Genomic DNA, 17,957 nt, shown 5'->3' on the forward strand with positions numbered 1-17,957 from the left:
TACAATAAGTAGAAATCAAGCATCTGTGCAGTTGATGGTCCACTCTCTGTTCCTGTTGAAGAGCCTTCTGTCGTCAAGATGGCTGCGTCACTAAGGAGGGTGTCCCACAGCATGTTCTCCCCATTGGCTGCATCTTCATTGCTCACATAGCTTTCCACAGGTGTTGGTGATGTGCTTCCCATTGATGTCAGGAATCTTGAGCTTGATGTTCACAGTGTAGTTCAGAACATTTAAGCTGGTTGCCTTTCTTCCTGCTAGCTTTGTTCTTTCTCCAAAGTTCAGCAGCAACGCATCCTTACATATTTGCATTTAGACATTTGCACTGCATCTCCTTATTGTGATTTTTGCTGTGCGTCCTCTTTCCTCAACACATGGGGATGAAAAGCAGGCACTTTTACCTTGAAATGTGGGTCCATAAAGGAAGCCAGCAGGCGCTCAATGTTATCTTTCAATGCAACATCCCATAGATTGCCAGACAAGGTTGCTGCTTTGACAACACTTGCCAAGGCTTGGACCCTCGCCAGGCTGGTCAGGTTGCACTTAAGCAGGTACACCAGAGGGTGAACCTCACTGAGGGAAGCATTGTAATGTCTATCATGCTTTGTGCCCATCTGAAAAGTTCTTAGCGTGGAGCAGACTTTGGACAGCAGCTACCATTGACCCTCTGTGAAAAACACCCCTTCTTGAGCTCCGCTCTGAGTGTTGCAGTAATCTGTTATGGCATTCCGCTGCTCATGTGACCTGCCCAACATGTGCCCATGGATGGGCACTGAGGCTTTTGGGTGGTGCAAATGCAACATTTGGCATGCCTCCAGTTGACACATTGCAATTTGGGCATGCTCTGTTACCAGCCCCAGTGTACCTGTAACCACTTCATACAATTCTGGTTCCATCTTGCAAGAGAAAATACAGCAGCTCAGAATTTCCCAGATCTAATCACATTTTCCCTTCAGGATTCAAAGTATTGCACAGAAGAGTAGAGCCAGATGGGGTGGTAGCGACAGAGATCTGGTATGTTCAATCTCCTATGGCTGTATAATTACGCTGTGTATTGCTCAACCCCAATGTTCAGCACTAAAGATCCCTACCCCTTCTGCTTCTGCCACTGAGATGATAGAAGGATCTGAATGTGCAGCCTCATCTGATCATTCAAGTGGATGTTTAGCATCATGGTGAAATACCTCTTCATGTACTCTTACTGGGGCATGTACTCCAGTGTGACTTGTGATGGGGCTTTTAATTGTGAGTTGGATGATGCCTTCAATTGGCCACATGCAATTCTGGCATCTCCGGTGCATGTTCTGCTGCAGATACAAAATGACCATGAACCGCACGTCCCCTCTGCTACTGGCTCATTTGGATGCCGCTTACATGTTGTCCCAATGTCTCATTCACTCACTACCTGGTGTATTACCCACATTCCTGAATCACTGCTTCTTCCTCCCCCAAAAATCATGCAAGCGTGTCTGTCCCACATGCTGCCCTCTGGCGATTCTCAGCTTCTCCTGCTCCTCCACCCAGGTGTTACCCAGCACCACGCGTCTTGTCCACTCTCCTCAAGAGATGGACACTGACTGCTGTATCACCACCCTTGTAAAATCACTGATGACTGCTCTCACCAACATCACACACATTTGGCTGTCCCACAAGCAGCCCTTAGTCACTCCTTGCTCCTCCTGCTCTTCATTCCAGATCTCACTAAATGGCACATGTCCTATCCACTCACTTCAATATGCAGACACTGATAGGTGTATCACCCGCCTCTCCAAATCTCTGCTGCTTCCTTTAACCAAAATTGCATTAGTATGACTCTCCCACAAGCTTTCTCGAGGATTCATTGCTCTTCTTCTTCCTCCTCCTCCCATGTACCACCCAATGCAACATGTCTCGTTCACTCACTTCAAGAGGCAACCACTGACTGATGTACCACACACCTGTCAAATCTCAGCTGATTCCTCCGACTAAAATTGCTCAAGCATGACCCTTGCCCATGTTGCCAATAGGGATTCCCACCTCCTTCTGCTTCTCCCCTCACATGTTACCTCATGGCATGCCTTGTCCCCTCACAGCCAGAGACAGACACTAACTGATGCATCACCTGCCTCCCTAAACCTCTGCTGCTTCCTCCCACCACACTCAGATGAGTGACTCTTTCAGACGCTGCAGTCAGAGATTCCATGCCCCCTGCTGCTCCTCCCAGATGTCACCTGATGGCACATGTCTTGTCTGATCATGTCAGCAGACGGATCATGGCTGGTGTGCCAATCACCGCACAGAAGCTCTGTTGCTTCCTCTCACCAAAATACATGTCAGCGTGCCTCCCTCACATGCAGCCCTCGGGATTCCCAGCTCCTCAAGCTCCTCCTCCCACGTGTCATCTGATGGCAGACACTCATCCACTCACGTCGAGAGACAGACTCTAATTTGTGTCTCATCTACCGCACTGAATCTTTGCTACCTCCTGTCACCAAAATCATGCAAAAGTGTCTCTTTCACAAGCCGTCTTCAAGGATTTCTGGTTTCTCCTGCTCCTTTATAGCTAAAGCCACATTTTATTTCTTGTGGCACGTATTTTGCTTAAAATCACCGAGGCACAGAATCCCTGATCATGCCCTCTGCCACCAACAATTACTCCTATTTTGTCCAGACTTTTAGCGATGTCACAAAAAATGACGAGCCGTGCGCGTGTGTCTCCTGCAGTCCCCCAAGGTGCTTTCCTCCTCCTAAACTCCCACCAGATAACACGTGTGTTGTTCTCCCACTTCAAACCACTGACTGTGTGCAAAACATAACCTTAATCTAACTTTGAGTCTCCGGTCTCTTGCTACCTCTCCCCACACTTCTTTCTACTCCACTACTCTGACTCTACTCCAGATGATTCCACATTTCCTAAATGCCCTTAGCATGCCTATAGCTAACCCCCTCCCACCCCCCATTCCCCGGCCCCTCTGAACGTTTTCTAAGTATGCGACGCACCTACAACCATGTGCACCCTTTAAGCTGGGTGGTGGAACTTCCCTCATGCTTCATATTTTGAAAAAGGTTTATCCAATAGTTGACCTCGTCGAATCACCTGAAATTAGGGCGATTCACGGATCTAGAAAACAATTTCGTCCAGGCCTTTTCACGCCACTATTTCATGGGTCTGACAGAATGGTATCGGCAACTGTGTACCCTAATGAAATGTTTTGATTTTGTAAAGAAAAAGTAGAGGTGGCTTTCTTCCCAAAAGAGTGCTCTGCCAAACATGCATGTTTTCTACAGATGCTATGAGGTTAAAAAGTGGTTAGTGGTTGCACATGACCTGACCTAATCCCTAACATACATATAGTGGATAAATGTTCTTCTGCTGTGCACAGTTTAAAGACGCACCGGCAGCTGAAAAGTGAAATGGCCACATTTTAGATAAAAGGTTACTTCCAGCTTCAAATGTGCACGTGAAAAACAATGCAGGAGCTTTTCATGGTCTCCCTTTAGGAGCTTGTTGGCACTAAGAAGAGGGACTACTATTACATCTATGTCTGCTGGTGCTCTGACCACCCTATCAGTAGTGAAAGATAGCCTCATTGACAGTATAACGTTTATCTGGAAAGTCTGCTAAGTATCCAGATAGCCAGGCACCAATGGGGTTACATTTCATGGGACCTCACGGTCGATATCATTGGAATTTCTAATGGGTAGCAGTCTTCTTGCACCCTGTATCAATATGCTGGCAATGGAAAACGTTGTGGATTAGAAACACAGTCTATCCAGATTAGTGTTAGTAAAAATAAACTCACTGAAGATGGTTGCATTCATTGGCTCTCAAGAGAACAGGAACATTTTCTAGGAGTGCATTGCCTCTTCCAAACTGATATCAGATGGCAGGAAAGCCTTTCGTGATCCCAAGTGGCAATTGTATAACTCACCAGTATCTGAGGGGGAGGACTTGGAGCCTGTTCAGCAGAGAGCGTTATGGGCATGGGAATATATTTGCAGGCAAAGTCCTTTGTTGACAGGCAGGCAGGGCATAGGGAGAGCAAATGCAGCATGGGGTCTCTGGCAAAAGGAAAATCCTTTCCGCCATCTTGGAATCAACAAGAATGCTGAGTTCTGCCCCACAATGGCTCCCCTGGCATTAGGGCAATCTGGGAATACCTGCAAAAGATTGTAGACACTCCTCTAGGTAAATTCCTAAAACCATCTTTAGAGTGTTTGTGAAATAAATCCAACATTGATTTAGTTACTGGAAATCCAAGGGGAGGCAACCAAAGACACACCAGGTGACATCATCACATCCATGCTTATGAACTAGGAAATGTAGGTTTTATCGGGTCCTGTCCATGAATACTTGATCTGTGTTGCCTTATGTATAGTCTGGTTTTCTGGTTGTCATACTCATATATAATGTATAAAGGGAAAGAAAATACAATATAAATCACATTATCTGATTTCCACACCATCAAACCTGCCCAAATCTCCCTCAAAGGTAACATAGAAGAACAGTCTGACTTCACCCTTAATATACTGTAATAAAATATACATAATTTTATATTAAGTATTGGATAAGGTCAAAACCAGTGTCTACTAAGTGCTATAAGTAGAATACACACAGCAACCCAGTATGTATATAGACAAAATGGTAACAGGTTGGAAGAACTTCAACTTGGTCCAGAACCAGGTGAGCAAGACGCTCTCTAACAGTGCCCTACTAAACACCTTGTAGTTTGTGCAGGTATGGAGCAGAAATTGAAAACACCATAATAGTCACGCTTCTGGCAAGGCATTAAAACAAGTGTACTGCTGAGCCAATGAAAGAAACAGTTCATCCCCAAAACCCACTGATAATAAGTAGCAGCAAATGGTTACAAGTTACCTTCCAAGTGAAACACAATGAATTCTTATACTAAAATAAATATATATATTTTTTAATTATGATTAATTATATGTGTAAAGTTTTTATTTTTAAAAACTGTATCACATTAAATAAATAAAATACATATTAAATCACTAGTACACTTCAAAAATAAGCTGATTGTACAGGAAACTCCACGAGCCAAAGGGGATCCGAATGAAATGCCAGTTCCCTGTAACAGGCAAGTATCACTCCAAATAAGGTGAGCTTTCCAAGTCCCATGGGCTCCACCATAGGAGGAATAGGCTAAACTGAATAGGCCTTCTCTGGTTGTCAGTGAATGAGGTGAAGTGTATTTACAGCCTATAGATGCAGACCTCCATAGAATAGTTCTAGACCACGATTCTAGACCCAGAGGCTCAGAAAAGGGTGGTTGCAGGGTGGGACTTCTGTTCACACAAAATCACAATGGTTCGTGGGAGCACAGCAACCAGTCAGCACCGGGAGCTAAGTGAACCTGGAGGATGTGACCAATGACTGGATAGGGATCCACGGACTTAGGGGCTCCTACTTATGGAGCTGGCTGCAGTGAAAATAAACCAGGACATTTGGATACAGAGGTAGATGTCAAGTTCAGGATTGGGTCTTGCTAGAGGCCAGTTCGGTACTCCATTGATGATTACTAAAGGCCCTCCAAGTGGCAGAACTGGGAAAATAGGATCCAAACGAAGAATGGCTCTCTGCAGACAACACCCAACAAATAAGGTCACCACCAAAGCAAGAGCAGTGAAGGAGCACAGAAGGGGACTCTGCAATGGTCACAGGTGACTGAGGGGAGCACAAAGGTCAACCAGGCGGCAGGAAACAGTACAACCATGGAGAGCAGTTGCATGAGGAGACCAAATATGTTCTACAATGAGAAGAGATCACTCAGAGAAACAGTGAGTCACTCAGGGTTCAAGACAGGCAGCAGAGGCACCCATCTCAGCGGACCATCAAGGACACAAGTGTTTCCAAGGGGCACCAGGACTGGAGTCACAGAGATTCCTCCAATAAAAGCCAGAGTGAATGAGCAAAAGAGGCCACAGAGGTCTTTCCAGAAGAGCATAGGTAGAAGACTTCCACAGATGGACAGGGCCCACAAGTAGAGCAGGTCATGTCAGCTTCAGGAGTCCTCCATCTCCCTATTAAACTCCCAATTAAAGCCTCTGGGTAAGTAAAAACAGACCTGAGAAGTGGCCGGGGTCTCCAACTGTTACATGTTTTCACACAGGGAATGGCTAACTAAGCTCACAAATCCCCATACAAGCAGCATGCAAAACGTTTGAAGGCCTGCCTTTCAGAGCTGACCAGAACAAACTGTGATGTTGATTGGTCTGTCTGTGAGAACCCAAGCCAGTTTACTCTATCTTAAACCCAAATGGAGGATGAGCCTATGTCCTCAAAATGGCATTTTGGAAAAGCCTCATGGTTTATGCAAGCAAAACAAAAAAAGGCCACAACACAAAATGGTTAGGGGTAGGACCTAAAAAATGCCCTGGTGAACAAATGGTCTCCATATATGGGCATTTAGCTTCTAACGTTGTAAAAATGGCAACAACCAGGGCGTAGCCAAAGCAAAGGTACAGCTGCCTCCAACCTACGCCCCAGTGCTTATGGGTAACTAAGGGCAACACATCAGAAACAGGTTGCAGGGATAGGGGAACTTCAATAGAATTCCATCTGGTCACAGAAATAAAGTTGAAAAAGTTTTGGGGGTCCCACAAGTCTAGACAAAAGAAACCCAGAAAATGACTTATAACATAATAAGGGGCTAGGTGATAGATGACTGTTTGTTTGAAGACAGGATTAATTGCTCTGTGAGTGGAGCAGGGGGTTACTAATACTGTCCCACCAAAAGTGGTGTCCGTCTTTGTTTGGTGAGCAGGTGCTCCATGCGGGATAGCCATTCTTGTCTATGGGCCTTTTCAATACTTCTTTTTACTCACCAGAGTAGGTTGGGCAGTGTCGAAGCTTGGCAGAAATATGGGTGCAATTTCTTCTAATCCTTAAAAATTGTCCTACTGGAAATGAATCTCCCAGGGTTGTGGGTAATTTATTTCATAATGTAACAGTTGTTGCAATCTGAGGGTTGTATGAAAAGAGCAGTGTAGATGAACCCATTGTAACCACTGATCTGTAAATCCAGAAGAAGTGTGTGTGAATAACACAAGTTCACTGTTATGAACTGTAGTCTATATAGAGAAGCCTGTGACAGCAGTCTGTCCCTTCAGACTAAAGTGGCTTTTCTGAAGATTCAAGTAAGAGCTTGGATGACAATGGGGAAATACTCGCTCTAATTTAATCTGTGGGACTTGATTCACGTTATGATCACGATTGGTGTTTTACAAAGTATTCTCATAAAAGAGGGCAACGCTTTGACTCACCCCACATATGAAGCGGGAGTTTTGGAACAGTGGACCAGAAGAAGACTCCATGCCTCGGACAGAAGGTACCTACTCTTCACAGCCAACATCGACAGTATGTCTTTAGATGGTCAGATGCAGTCCTCTAAACAATCTCTTTTTAGAAGACGTTCCACAGTGGAACTCTGGGACCCAACTTGCCCCCTCAAATCGTCCCCTCATACGTGGTATACAGGGCTCCCATTCCTCTTCCATGTCTTTGCTCCACTGTGTGTGTGGGGAAAAGGGACTTTCATAATTTGCCTGGTGGATGGTGCAATGCAAATATGTGATGTCTCCTCAATAGTATTTGTTTCCTACTGTGTTTGTTGTATTTCCGGTTCCGCCCGCAGTGGAAAAAGAGGTATCTAACTGTGGTGTATGCAGGCGTGATAGGCCCCAGGAGGAAGCACGGGGAACACATGACTTGGAGCCGGAATACGGGATAACCTGCTTTATTTCAAACGAGCACGAACCGCCGTGTTCTCGTCGTTTTCTTTTGCGCATAGGCATCTAGGTTGGCCAACTTCCTGAAATTATTTTGTGGGATGCTTGCACACACACAGGGCTGCGATGACGCCACATTTGGCCAGTCCACAATTTTTATTTGTTGAAAGGCTACTAGCGCTCTAACATCCGGCTTCATTGCAATGCTAACGGTTTGTCCTGGGGAGGTGATGGGCACGTTTTTAAACTGTAAACATGGCCATCTCAACCCAACGAGCAATACATTACCATTGTAATAAAGTCTGGTGTCAGGGACTTTATAGCCCGGAAGAACAGCGATAGCAGCAGCGTAATCTGCAAGGACAAAAAGAAGGCCTGGGTCGAGACTGCTAAATGAAAGGAGGCAGGAATTTTGCCTGTCCTGCTCGGGACAGAGTCCTGCTTAACGGGATAGCCCCTCAAAATACGGGACTGTTGGCCAGCAGCTGCGTATCCCCGGCTGCCTATCCTTAAGCCAAGTGGTGCCGGGCTGCGTGAACATGACGCTAACAGAGAGCTAATTCCTTCACTTGTGTCTCAACCTTAACTTCCTCAACGCGCACCTTATATTTATGTCCCAGCTTCATAAAGGAAAGGACAATTAGGAAACTGAACTCTGTAATCAATATTTGATAATGTCTTTGTGCTGGTATTTGAAGACATTTAAAGTGAGAGTGGATGAATACCATTTAGTTTCTTACATACAAGTTGATAATAAAACACTTCCAGAGAGTTTTTATGTCGAAGCATGGATGAACGCACACTGTTATACAGCTCATGATCATGACAACCAGGCAAGGAGCTGGCATTTCTTAATGAGTTAACGGAGAGTAGCAGCATTGAAAAAAAGCATAGCGTCTATTGTTCTTCAAATGAAGGAAGTAGATTCAATATATATGAGCTAATGTGTCGACAGTACTCCTGTAAGTAAACAATGTTGCCCTGCTATACATGGCTGGCATGGTTTTATGTCGACACACAGTGATCCATTGCAACCTCTTGCTTTTCAGATTCTGTGCAATATGGGAAAGATTACAGCAAATGAGATTTGGGCACCTGAACCCCCATCAGTGGTAAGAATTACTTTTGTTTGCACGTACATTTGAATGGTTCAGACATACGGCAGCATGCACACTTGCAAATGGATGCTTCAGCATATCTTGTGACAATACTAAATGTGGAGGCACTTGTGTTTTGTTTCTATGGAAATCTAACATGGGTATTGCACAGTGAATGCCTGCCATTTTGGGGTCCTCATTGCTCATGGATGGCCCTGGTTGTATTGGGCAGTAGGGACAGGTGCAAAATGGGATCTGTTAATGCTTGCAGGGCAGATGTACGCAAGTCCTGTGTCCTGGTATGATTCTATGTTGCATGTAGTGGGGATACAGGCCAAGGGCCACTTGGTGGGTACTGGACATGGAGGGTGTGTGGGTGATCATTCTAAAGATGGTGCAGGCCTTTCAGTGAGCTGCAAGTGGCTCTTTGGTGGTTTATTGTGATGGTTCTGGTGCCAGAAAGCATAAGGCTGCAGTGTACATGGGTCTCACTTTGTGTAGAGTTGATAGTAGACTGAAAGGCAAGAAGGTAATTTGGAAGAGGGAACTAGAAGGGCTCTTAAGGGGTCAATGTTGGAGTTCAAACTCTAGACCAAACTGGTGAAGTAGCAGGCTGCTGTCTGGCTGAAGGCTAAGGTTCAGCTATGGTATTTGGCGGGCCGGCATACTGTTCTTTCCTCGGTTCCATTTCATGAGCATTGCTGGGTGATGACGGTTCTGGAGTTTCTTGAGTACTGTTGTGGGTGAGCCATTTTTGGCACCTTTTGTGCTTCTGTTATCAGTGTTGGTCTTTGTGTAATGAGGTGATGTTGATGTTCTGTGTCACATGCAGAGTGTTTGGAGACCTAATCTGAGGATATTCCTGATCTAAGCGATGGGCAGCAGTGTTTCTGCCTGCATGAATGATACCCATACAAGGCAATCTAGTCTAAATTGTGTTCTGGTTTCTGGGGTTGTGCCACTAGTATCAGACTAGTTCCTGGGGCTGCAATACTGAGATTTCTGTTATACAGCGCATCCACCTATAGGCCTCTTTTTAAACTGTTCCTCTGTAGTTGGCATTGTGTTCACAAACAGATCAGGTATCGCACTTTAGCTCATTCCAATTCCCATATGCAGCTGTAGCAACTCACCGTTTATTTGAAGGGACAGATTTGCACACATCCCATTCAGACTTTTTGTGACCTAGCAGAAGCATGGACTTGACAGAAACTCCGACCAGTGGTAACAGGGAAGAATTCTACTTACAGGTTTGAGATATTGATAATAATACTTATTTGGCTCAGGTTCACTCCTGTGGTCTTTCATCACTTTGTCACTTTAAGCTAGTGGTGTATCAGTTATAGTTCAGATTTTGATCTCTGAAGAATGAATGGCAGAGATTGGTTTGAAGCAGAGAAGCTGCTCTTCTCTGATTCGAACCATTAAATGATCAGACGGGGAAACAGATGTGAAAAGAACACCTCCACAATCGATAGTATTAGTAGAGCATCGTATAAGTAGTACCATTGAGTTAGCCAAAGGCTCTTGCTTCAGAGATGAATGACAGGAATTGCCCAGTCGTGCGTTGGCAGTGACTTACATATCTTCCATAAACTGGCACACTCCACTTTCTGAAATATAGTTTTTTTTCATGAAAAATATTGAGACAGTATTTACATCTACTGCTAAGCCATACAAAAGGCAATTGCACAAGATACATGTTGCTCTGTCAAGGTTTGCCAAGAACCACTGGGTGCATAAAAACAATTGGGCAAATCAAAACAATGGAGCCAATTCAGTGACATGATTAGGGAGGGAGGATAGCCCAGGAGCAACACAGGCAGAGCCCCCCAGTTGCCTCCCCCACGTTCGGAAAAAAAGGGAAAAAAATGCGCCACCCGGGGAGGGCCTCGGGTGACAGGAACAGCAGCTGGGGATTGTGTATTCTCGCCCCCTGCTCCAGCCACCTGATTGGCTGAGTGCCCTTACCCGGCTGCGGATAAAAAATAAACCTGTTAAAAACCCAGGCAAGACTCCTGTTTCATATGATGGATATTCACTTGGGTTTCGGATTCTCCACTCAGTCACTCACCACTTTATTCCAAAGAGACAAGCATTGCAACACACAGCCACACGCTCTCTTCTGGCTACTGCCCTTAACTGGTTTGGTGGAAATAGGTAAAAACTGTAGTAACATGATTAATGAACATTTTCACACTTACCGTCGATTTTACATGTGTAAAGAAAATGTATGAGGTAATTCCACCTGCAATAATTCACATTTAACACCACTCGTGGTAAATCCGTCCAAACACTGAGTTACCTAGTGGTATGCTAAGCACACAGAAAAATCCCCTGTCACACAAAACAAGGCCTCCATGATTGAACAGGCCTGGCAAACGTCACTGAGCTCTCACATGCAGATGGATATGACTTGATTTTGCATGGTAAGTGACGACCGCCTGGCATAAAAGAGAACTGAGGACTCTTCTGACATGTCCCGGCACTTGGTCATGCAAAGCCAGTGCTTTCCGGAGCCATTTTGCATGAATAAGCAATTACTGCATGCATCGGGGGCGATTCTGCGTGATTTACTACCTTTGTGTATGCAGGACCAGACGGAAAGCCTATATCACATTTGCAAAAACTACAGTCACTTAAAAGGTCAATAAACAGAATTGACCAAATAACTGTAAATGAGGTCCAAAGAAAGAGTCCAACCATCAACTGCTGGCAACTTCCACCAAAACATGACCCCATTTTCGACATCATAATTTTTAACAGCATTCCAGTCGGATGTTAAAATATGAACCTATGTTGCTCTGTGTCGTCTTGCTTCCAAGGCGAGCATGTTGCCCTTGAGCTATCCTCCCGAGAGTATCATGTGGAGCCCTCTCAAAAGCATCGCACCAGCAGAGTATGGGATGTGCAGTTTGCACTGTTCCATACAGACCCACACACCAAACCATTACTAATATGAATGTTTTCCTCCATAGGATGTTCCAGCCCTGCCGATAACTACAACATTTTGGGAGAGGAACTTGCCATCAGTGCCGGGCTTGCTGACGTTGGCTGGAGTTTCTACCATCCTAAGCTCAGCAGCAGTAGTTGGAGTCTTTGCCTACAAGAAGGGACTTCTAGTTCGATCCTGAATAAGCGCACCCTTGTGAAGGAGCCTAACCCACCATTTTCTCTGTCCCGTCTTCTGTCTTACAATGTCCACTGCTATTGGTGCTGAGAATTCACAACCCTTTGTTGTATGTTATTTTTAATGGTAAAAGTGTGTCTATACATTGTTAGCTCTATTTATTTAGAACTGTGCATCTTTTAAGGGAATATATGAAATGACAAGATGTACATACCAAAGAAGATATCACTCACTGAAATGTACATGAGCACCCATTTAGAGGGCCTATATGGGTAAACACATGACAGAAATGCACATGGCACTGAGATTGGACTATGTACATTTTTGTCCTAAAAGTCACAAAACCATGCTGCAAACTGAAGACAAACCAAGACAATGAACAGGGAAGGCAAGCTCATCATTTTGTTCAATGTTCTTCTGGGGCATCACGGAAGAGCTCAATGGGTTCCACGGTAGCATGCAGTATGGTAAGAATATGTTCACACATGCATCGCTTCATCTCACACAAAGGCCTTGTAAACGTGCATAGGTGTGTCAATGATCCAAAGCAAAACAGAAATTAAAAGTACTTACACCTATTCTGAACTGAAACGTCTCTACAAAAAACACCATGAAGGGGCTATACCCCTTTTCCATTAGTTCTCAATCTCTACATGTGCCCATTGTCCCAGGTGGTTGAAGAGCAGCAATGCGATATGTAGAACCTCCTCTGGTTGACAGAGGCAACACTGCAAAACTGACCATGTCTATCATCTCGGGCAGTGCTGGCTGGAATGAGACGCTTGGTGGACCTCGAGCCTGACTAATATGATTTCCAGAAGGTTTGGCGGTGATAGCCTATGGAGATGGCCTCAACGCCCAGGTTATATTAGCACTCCCTAGAGCTGCTGGGAAGGCAACATGCACGCCATCTACAAAGACATCATATTGATACATTGCATCTCCACATGGGCACACTCTCTGATTTGCAGACAAAGGTTAACTTGTGTATCAAACCTGTCCACTTCAGATACATTATTTGGTTTTTGGTTCATCCAAGTACCTTGCACATGAACCACAAACATAGGCTCCCTTAATACCGCAGGTACCCCAAATTTCAACTGAGCAGCAGGACGCCCAGAATGATCTTGCCCATTTCAAAACAGAGTTGGAGGAATGCGTGTTTACTAACATTGACCCCATCTTTGCTCTTTGAGGGCTTATTACCAATATAAACGATGTATATACAAAGCAATCAGCGTTCGGGTACTCGGGTAGCCCGTAAAAAGGATGACCTTACACCAAGCATAGGTGGGCAACCTTGAAAGTCAAAGAAGCATAATAGATGTTTAACACTATAACACAGACCACTACAAACTGAGCCACAAATTGACATGCCTTCACTCACAAATACATATTCCTTCGTCAATATGGTTTTGTGCTTTCTTTGTAAAATGTAAATCAATAATGATTGGTAAATAAGAGCACACTTCAGAAGTTACCATATACAAGAACAGTGACACTGGACATTATCATGCTTACTGTTCAGATCAGTGTGTGAGGCACAGGGAATCTTACAGAGGTAGTGATGGTTAGGGCAATATGTGGTTACATGGCTTCTTATGTTCAGGGCATTCAGTCCATGGAATGCAAGACTCTGGCTCTATGTATGACCTGATTGCCAAAGTTTTTTTGTTTTTTGAAAAACCGTTTTACTACAATACTCTTCCTTTGACTGATATGTCTTTACATGCTCTGTTATGGCACCAAAATGGCTCCAGAATTTGATAACCTTTTATACTGAGAAGTTATCATCATTCAGGGTATTAGTGGGTGAAAAGCAGCAATTGGGATACTGGACATTGGTCTAAAACATATAATATGAAGCATAGGCTGCATTTTCCAAGAGCAAATAATGGCTCAGGATAAGCATCAAGTTGTAGCCAAGGAAGGAGTTGCAGAGGTTTTGGGCCCCATTGTTTTGAGGTTTTCCACAGTCAGAGATCAAGGAGACTGGCAGGTGTATGGATCTGAAACCCCAACCAAAGGCTTTTATTTTTATGTTTTACAAATGTAAAAATGGCTGAGAAAAGAACACCTAGTTGAACACAAGGTAGGAGTATTGCTTGCTTTTAGCTGAAATGGTGGGTCCTATCATTTGAGACATTTTCGCAGAACAAGCGACATGGAGAAAGTGGAATGCATTAGTCTTAAATAGGCAATAGTCAGTGAGTTCTTGAGTAAGTGTAATATATGTTACACCTTCATTACCTAATCAGGGGTACCGCAAAATAAATGTGTAGAGCAGGTTCGAGATGGTCAGGTTGAGCCATATATCTGGTAAAACTTGGTATTGGCACTGCTTGAAAGTTGGTTGTGTAGAGATTAAGACATGGGGATCATGATTTTGTTTGGATAACGTTGGTTGGATCCTAACATAATCAAAGTATCATAACATATATTTTGTGGGTGTTAGTGGTATTAGTTTTTCCATCAGAATAATAGTTTTGTGCCCAAAATAGATCAATTTAACAGTTGGCATCACTTTATTTCCTCTCGGAATCATAAAACGACTCCTTCATTTAAGACTAAGGGATTGTGTTTGACTTTTCTCAGATGCTCTGTGCCTATCAATTTGTCTTTTAGGACTCTAGTGTCAGAGGCATAACTATCATTGATCTAGCCAATTTGAGGGACACCATGGCAAGCACGCTATTCTTCTACTTAGTGTTGAGGTGACTTAAGTCTGCGGGCATCCAGTTGGGAACATTTAGCTGCAGCAGTTGGGGATTGGAATGGGGTGAAGTCGAAAAGGTTAGTTGAGAGAAGGTCAGCAACCCCCACATACTCTGCATTGTTTCTCCACGCTGTTGGTGCTTAAATGGTTAAATCTCCTCAGCATAGATATCTACAGCCCACTGTGTTTGATAGTTACAGAGCTGAAGATGGAACCACTTAGTGCGATGTAGTCACAGATATTTGGGTTTAAGAACTTTTTTGTTGTTGCTTAAAATGGGTCTCCGTCAAATAGGCCAGAATGATATGCAGATGGACAATTCTCCTCTAAGAAAGGGACAGTCAGAAGACCCTCCTGAGCGGGACCCATCCCAGAGAACAGATCATTTGGCCATGGAGGGGTTCCCACAATTATTCAAACTCTGTTACATCTATGCCTGCCAGTGGAATAATGTGTCCCCATATTCTGTAAAGAGTGATGTAAACAACTCAAACCCGAAGATCCAATTAGTAGAACTCTGAGCTTCATTTAAGAAAATACATTTTCTGCATTTCTTTTAAAATTGGATATATAGTAAAGCTGATATTGATCGCTTAGTCCCACCTTTTTTTGCTTAATAATATGTAAACAATGTGCAAATAAAATACTGTTTACTTTTTCAAGAACACAGTTGGACTGTTTATGACATGTAACTGTGTCCTTCACTTTCCAAATGCACATATCATGGCTAAGCAGCACTGTTACTCTGCAGAGTTGTGCTTAAATCATAGTACTTGAAATGCAGTACACATATCACTCTGTGCAATTGTAATATCACTGCTTGGTTACGGCCATGCTTATTAGCTGTGGCTTATACCCAGGTTAGATATACGAGCTACACAGAGGAAGGGCAGCTGGAATGTGGTTAAGCCTGAAAGCACATGCTGAGAGTCCCCATCTCTAGCCTTACATGCTTGTGCCACTTGCAGAAACTCAGAGCCTTGTATCTCAGGAATCACAATGCACATCCCATTTAGCTACGTCATCAGCACCACAAAAACATTCTGGAAAATCAGAGTAAATAAAGCATCTGGGCTCATGGCCTATAATCATTTTGCCATGGTTATCCAGAAAGCAAATGTAGATTGCATTTGGTCACATTTGGAAAAATGTCATAAACCCAGAGTATTGTAGTGCTAATTTAGAAAGCAGTGGAAATCACATTTTTCAGATAAGCAAAAAAATGGCTGATCAAGTTTTGTCCAGATTAGAAGGCGCGTCCTAACAACTCAACACCAGACCCCTCCCTATAGGAGTAGGAATAGACTGATTTACAAATGGTTTGTCCATTGTATAATAGCGTGGGCAGGCTAAACAATGTTGGAAAATGCTGCAGTAAGAGCGCCACAGTGGTTAAGATGATTTCTCTCCAGCATTCCAATACATGTTTAATTCCCTTAAAACCCAATTTGTAAAATTGTTTGTCGAGTGCAACGTTCTTTAACGGTAAGCACACTATTATGTCATACACAATGAGCTAAGAGCTTACTGACACACGTTGAAATATGTTTTGCTCATCCTTATCTAAGAATCAATCATACATATGTTTTGAAAAGGGTGATCTGTTGTTGTGGTTACAAAGCACAAGGTAGACCCGATGACGAACTATTTCTTGCATGGGATACGATAGCCAGGTGTTAGTCGGTAACAGCTCTTTAATAATCCTCACACGTGCAGAAAATCTGCCATATATCTTCAAAGAAGATTGTTCAGCAAAACATAATAAATGCAAACCCTCTTCTAAATAGATCTCTGTCGGATGGAACATTTGTATCTCAAATATCAAAGTATTGTGAAAACAACTTCTGTTTCAAGACAGTAATTTCCTGTTGGAGCCCAGAACTGAAGTTTGATTCATCAAAATGATACATGTTCATTCCTAAATAGTAAATAGTTTAAACATCATCAACAATTTGTTCTACTTTGCAAGGCTGCAACTATTCTTCAAATGTTCTGATCATCTTTGTCTTATTGACGGTCAGCATTATACCAAATGTGGGCACTCAGTTGATGTAAACTTATTCAATGAGTGTAGCGTCTTCTATTGGGACATTTTTATTACCTAGATTCTCTTTGTTTCATGTGTTCTCTGTTGTCAGATACAATGACAGGTAGCCTACCAACAATTCTACTTTGAAATATAGGGTTAATTACTGTGAAAAATCTTTTGAAGTCCTCCTCCCGGAAAATGCTGCGGCATTGCTTAAAAATGTGAAACACAAAGTCTTAAAAGTACATTTTTTTTACTCTATACAGGATAAGTGCTACTTTCTGATGTACACGTGAATGTTGCAAATGCCACCTAATGTATATGTGGAGTTTGTTTTGTAATCAATGTTTTTGTGAATCTGGAATCTTTTAATGAGATGGGATATTTAATATTTTTAAGAGCCTAAATGCTAAATAGTCAATTGTCTCAACATTTTATTGTACTTTTGATATTTATAGGAAATCGTTTTTCAAATTATGCTCCTGTGATTGTAATGTGATTTAGGAACAATGTGCTGGACCATCAAAATAACAATAAGTTATATATGGACTGTTATGTTTCTTCTTGAATAATCGTTGATTGCACCATTTAGTTGTGATTCTGTCTTCTCATTTACATTTTGTAGAAATGTCAACATAGCTTCTGAGTGTCTGCTTTCATGCAAGCACATGTACAGCATTGAATTGCTGCGTACACTTGTAGAACAGTTTTTCAAGATGCTTAAGAACATGGCCGGCTTGTCATCTAACTGAATATGAAACCCTGTCAGATTCTCAGGATATCCACAAGCACTTTGCATGATATCAATTCAAATATAACCCATTTCATTAGGGTTGTTTTACATATTTGATGGTTATTCTGAAAAACATCAGTGGATTTTATTTTTGTATGGGCCAACAAAACCAATGCTACTTTTGAACCAGCAGGTTAAGTATACATTCCATGTTAGAGCTGTTGTCTGTTCATCATCATGAACATGGACAAAAACCAATACTGAACGATCGCTACTAACAAACTGCAACCCCACAGTTTCTGCACTTCTTTTACCTACGGCAACTTCAGGATCGATATATTTATACGTTCCATTGTTGGCTGTTATGCAACATGAACAAAGGTGCAAAAGTCATTCCTTAAAAACAGAATGTAGCAACAAAATAAATGACACGTTAAAAAATGTTAAATGTGAAAAATTCTCCATGTGGAAAACCCAAACCCCTCACAAGAAACTATGCATTGGATCTTGTTGGACTAATCACATAA

The 17,957-nt window shown here is 42.9% G+C and overlaps 1 protein-coding gene across 1 annotated transcript in view; it reads left to right on the forward strand.

Moving 5' to 3' along the window:
* LOC138526129 (amine oxidase [flavin-containing]-like) overlaps nucleotides 1-17,284 on the forward strand; it is a 569,128-nt gene extending 551,844 nt beyond the window's left edge. The window contains exons 14-15 of the mRNA XM_069636504.1: nucleotides 8,775-8,837; nucleotides 11,801-17,284. Of these exons, the coding sequence (XP_069492605.1) occupies nucleotides 8,775-8,837; nucleotides 11,801-11,956 (219 nt within the window). The 3' untranslated portion in view covers nucleotides 11,957-17,284. The remainder of the gene's footprint in view (nucleotides 1-8,774; nucleotides 8,838-11,800) is intronic.
* Nucleotides 17,285-17,957: the final 673 nt, after the last annotated feature.

This window comes from Ambystoma mexicanum, chromosome 7p (assembly GCF_040938575.1).
Source record: "Ambystoma mexicanum isolate Mex_15411 chromosome 7p, UKY_AmexF1_1, whole genome shotgun sequence".
In the NCBI taxonomy this organism is placed as follows: Eukaryota; Metazoa; Chordata; class Amphibia; order Caudata; family Ambystomatidae; genus Ambystoma; species Ambystoma mexicanum.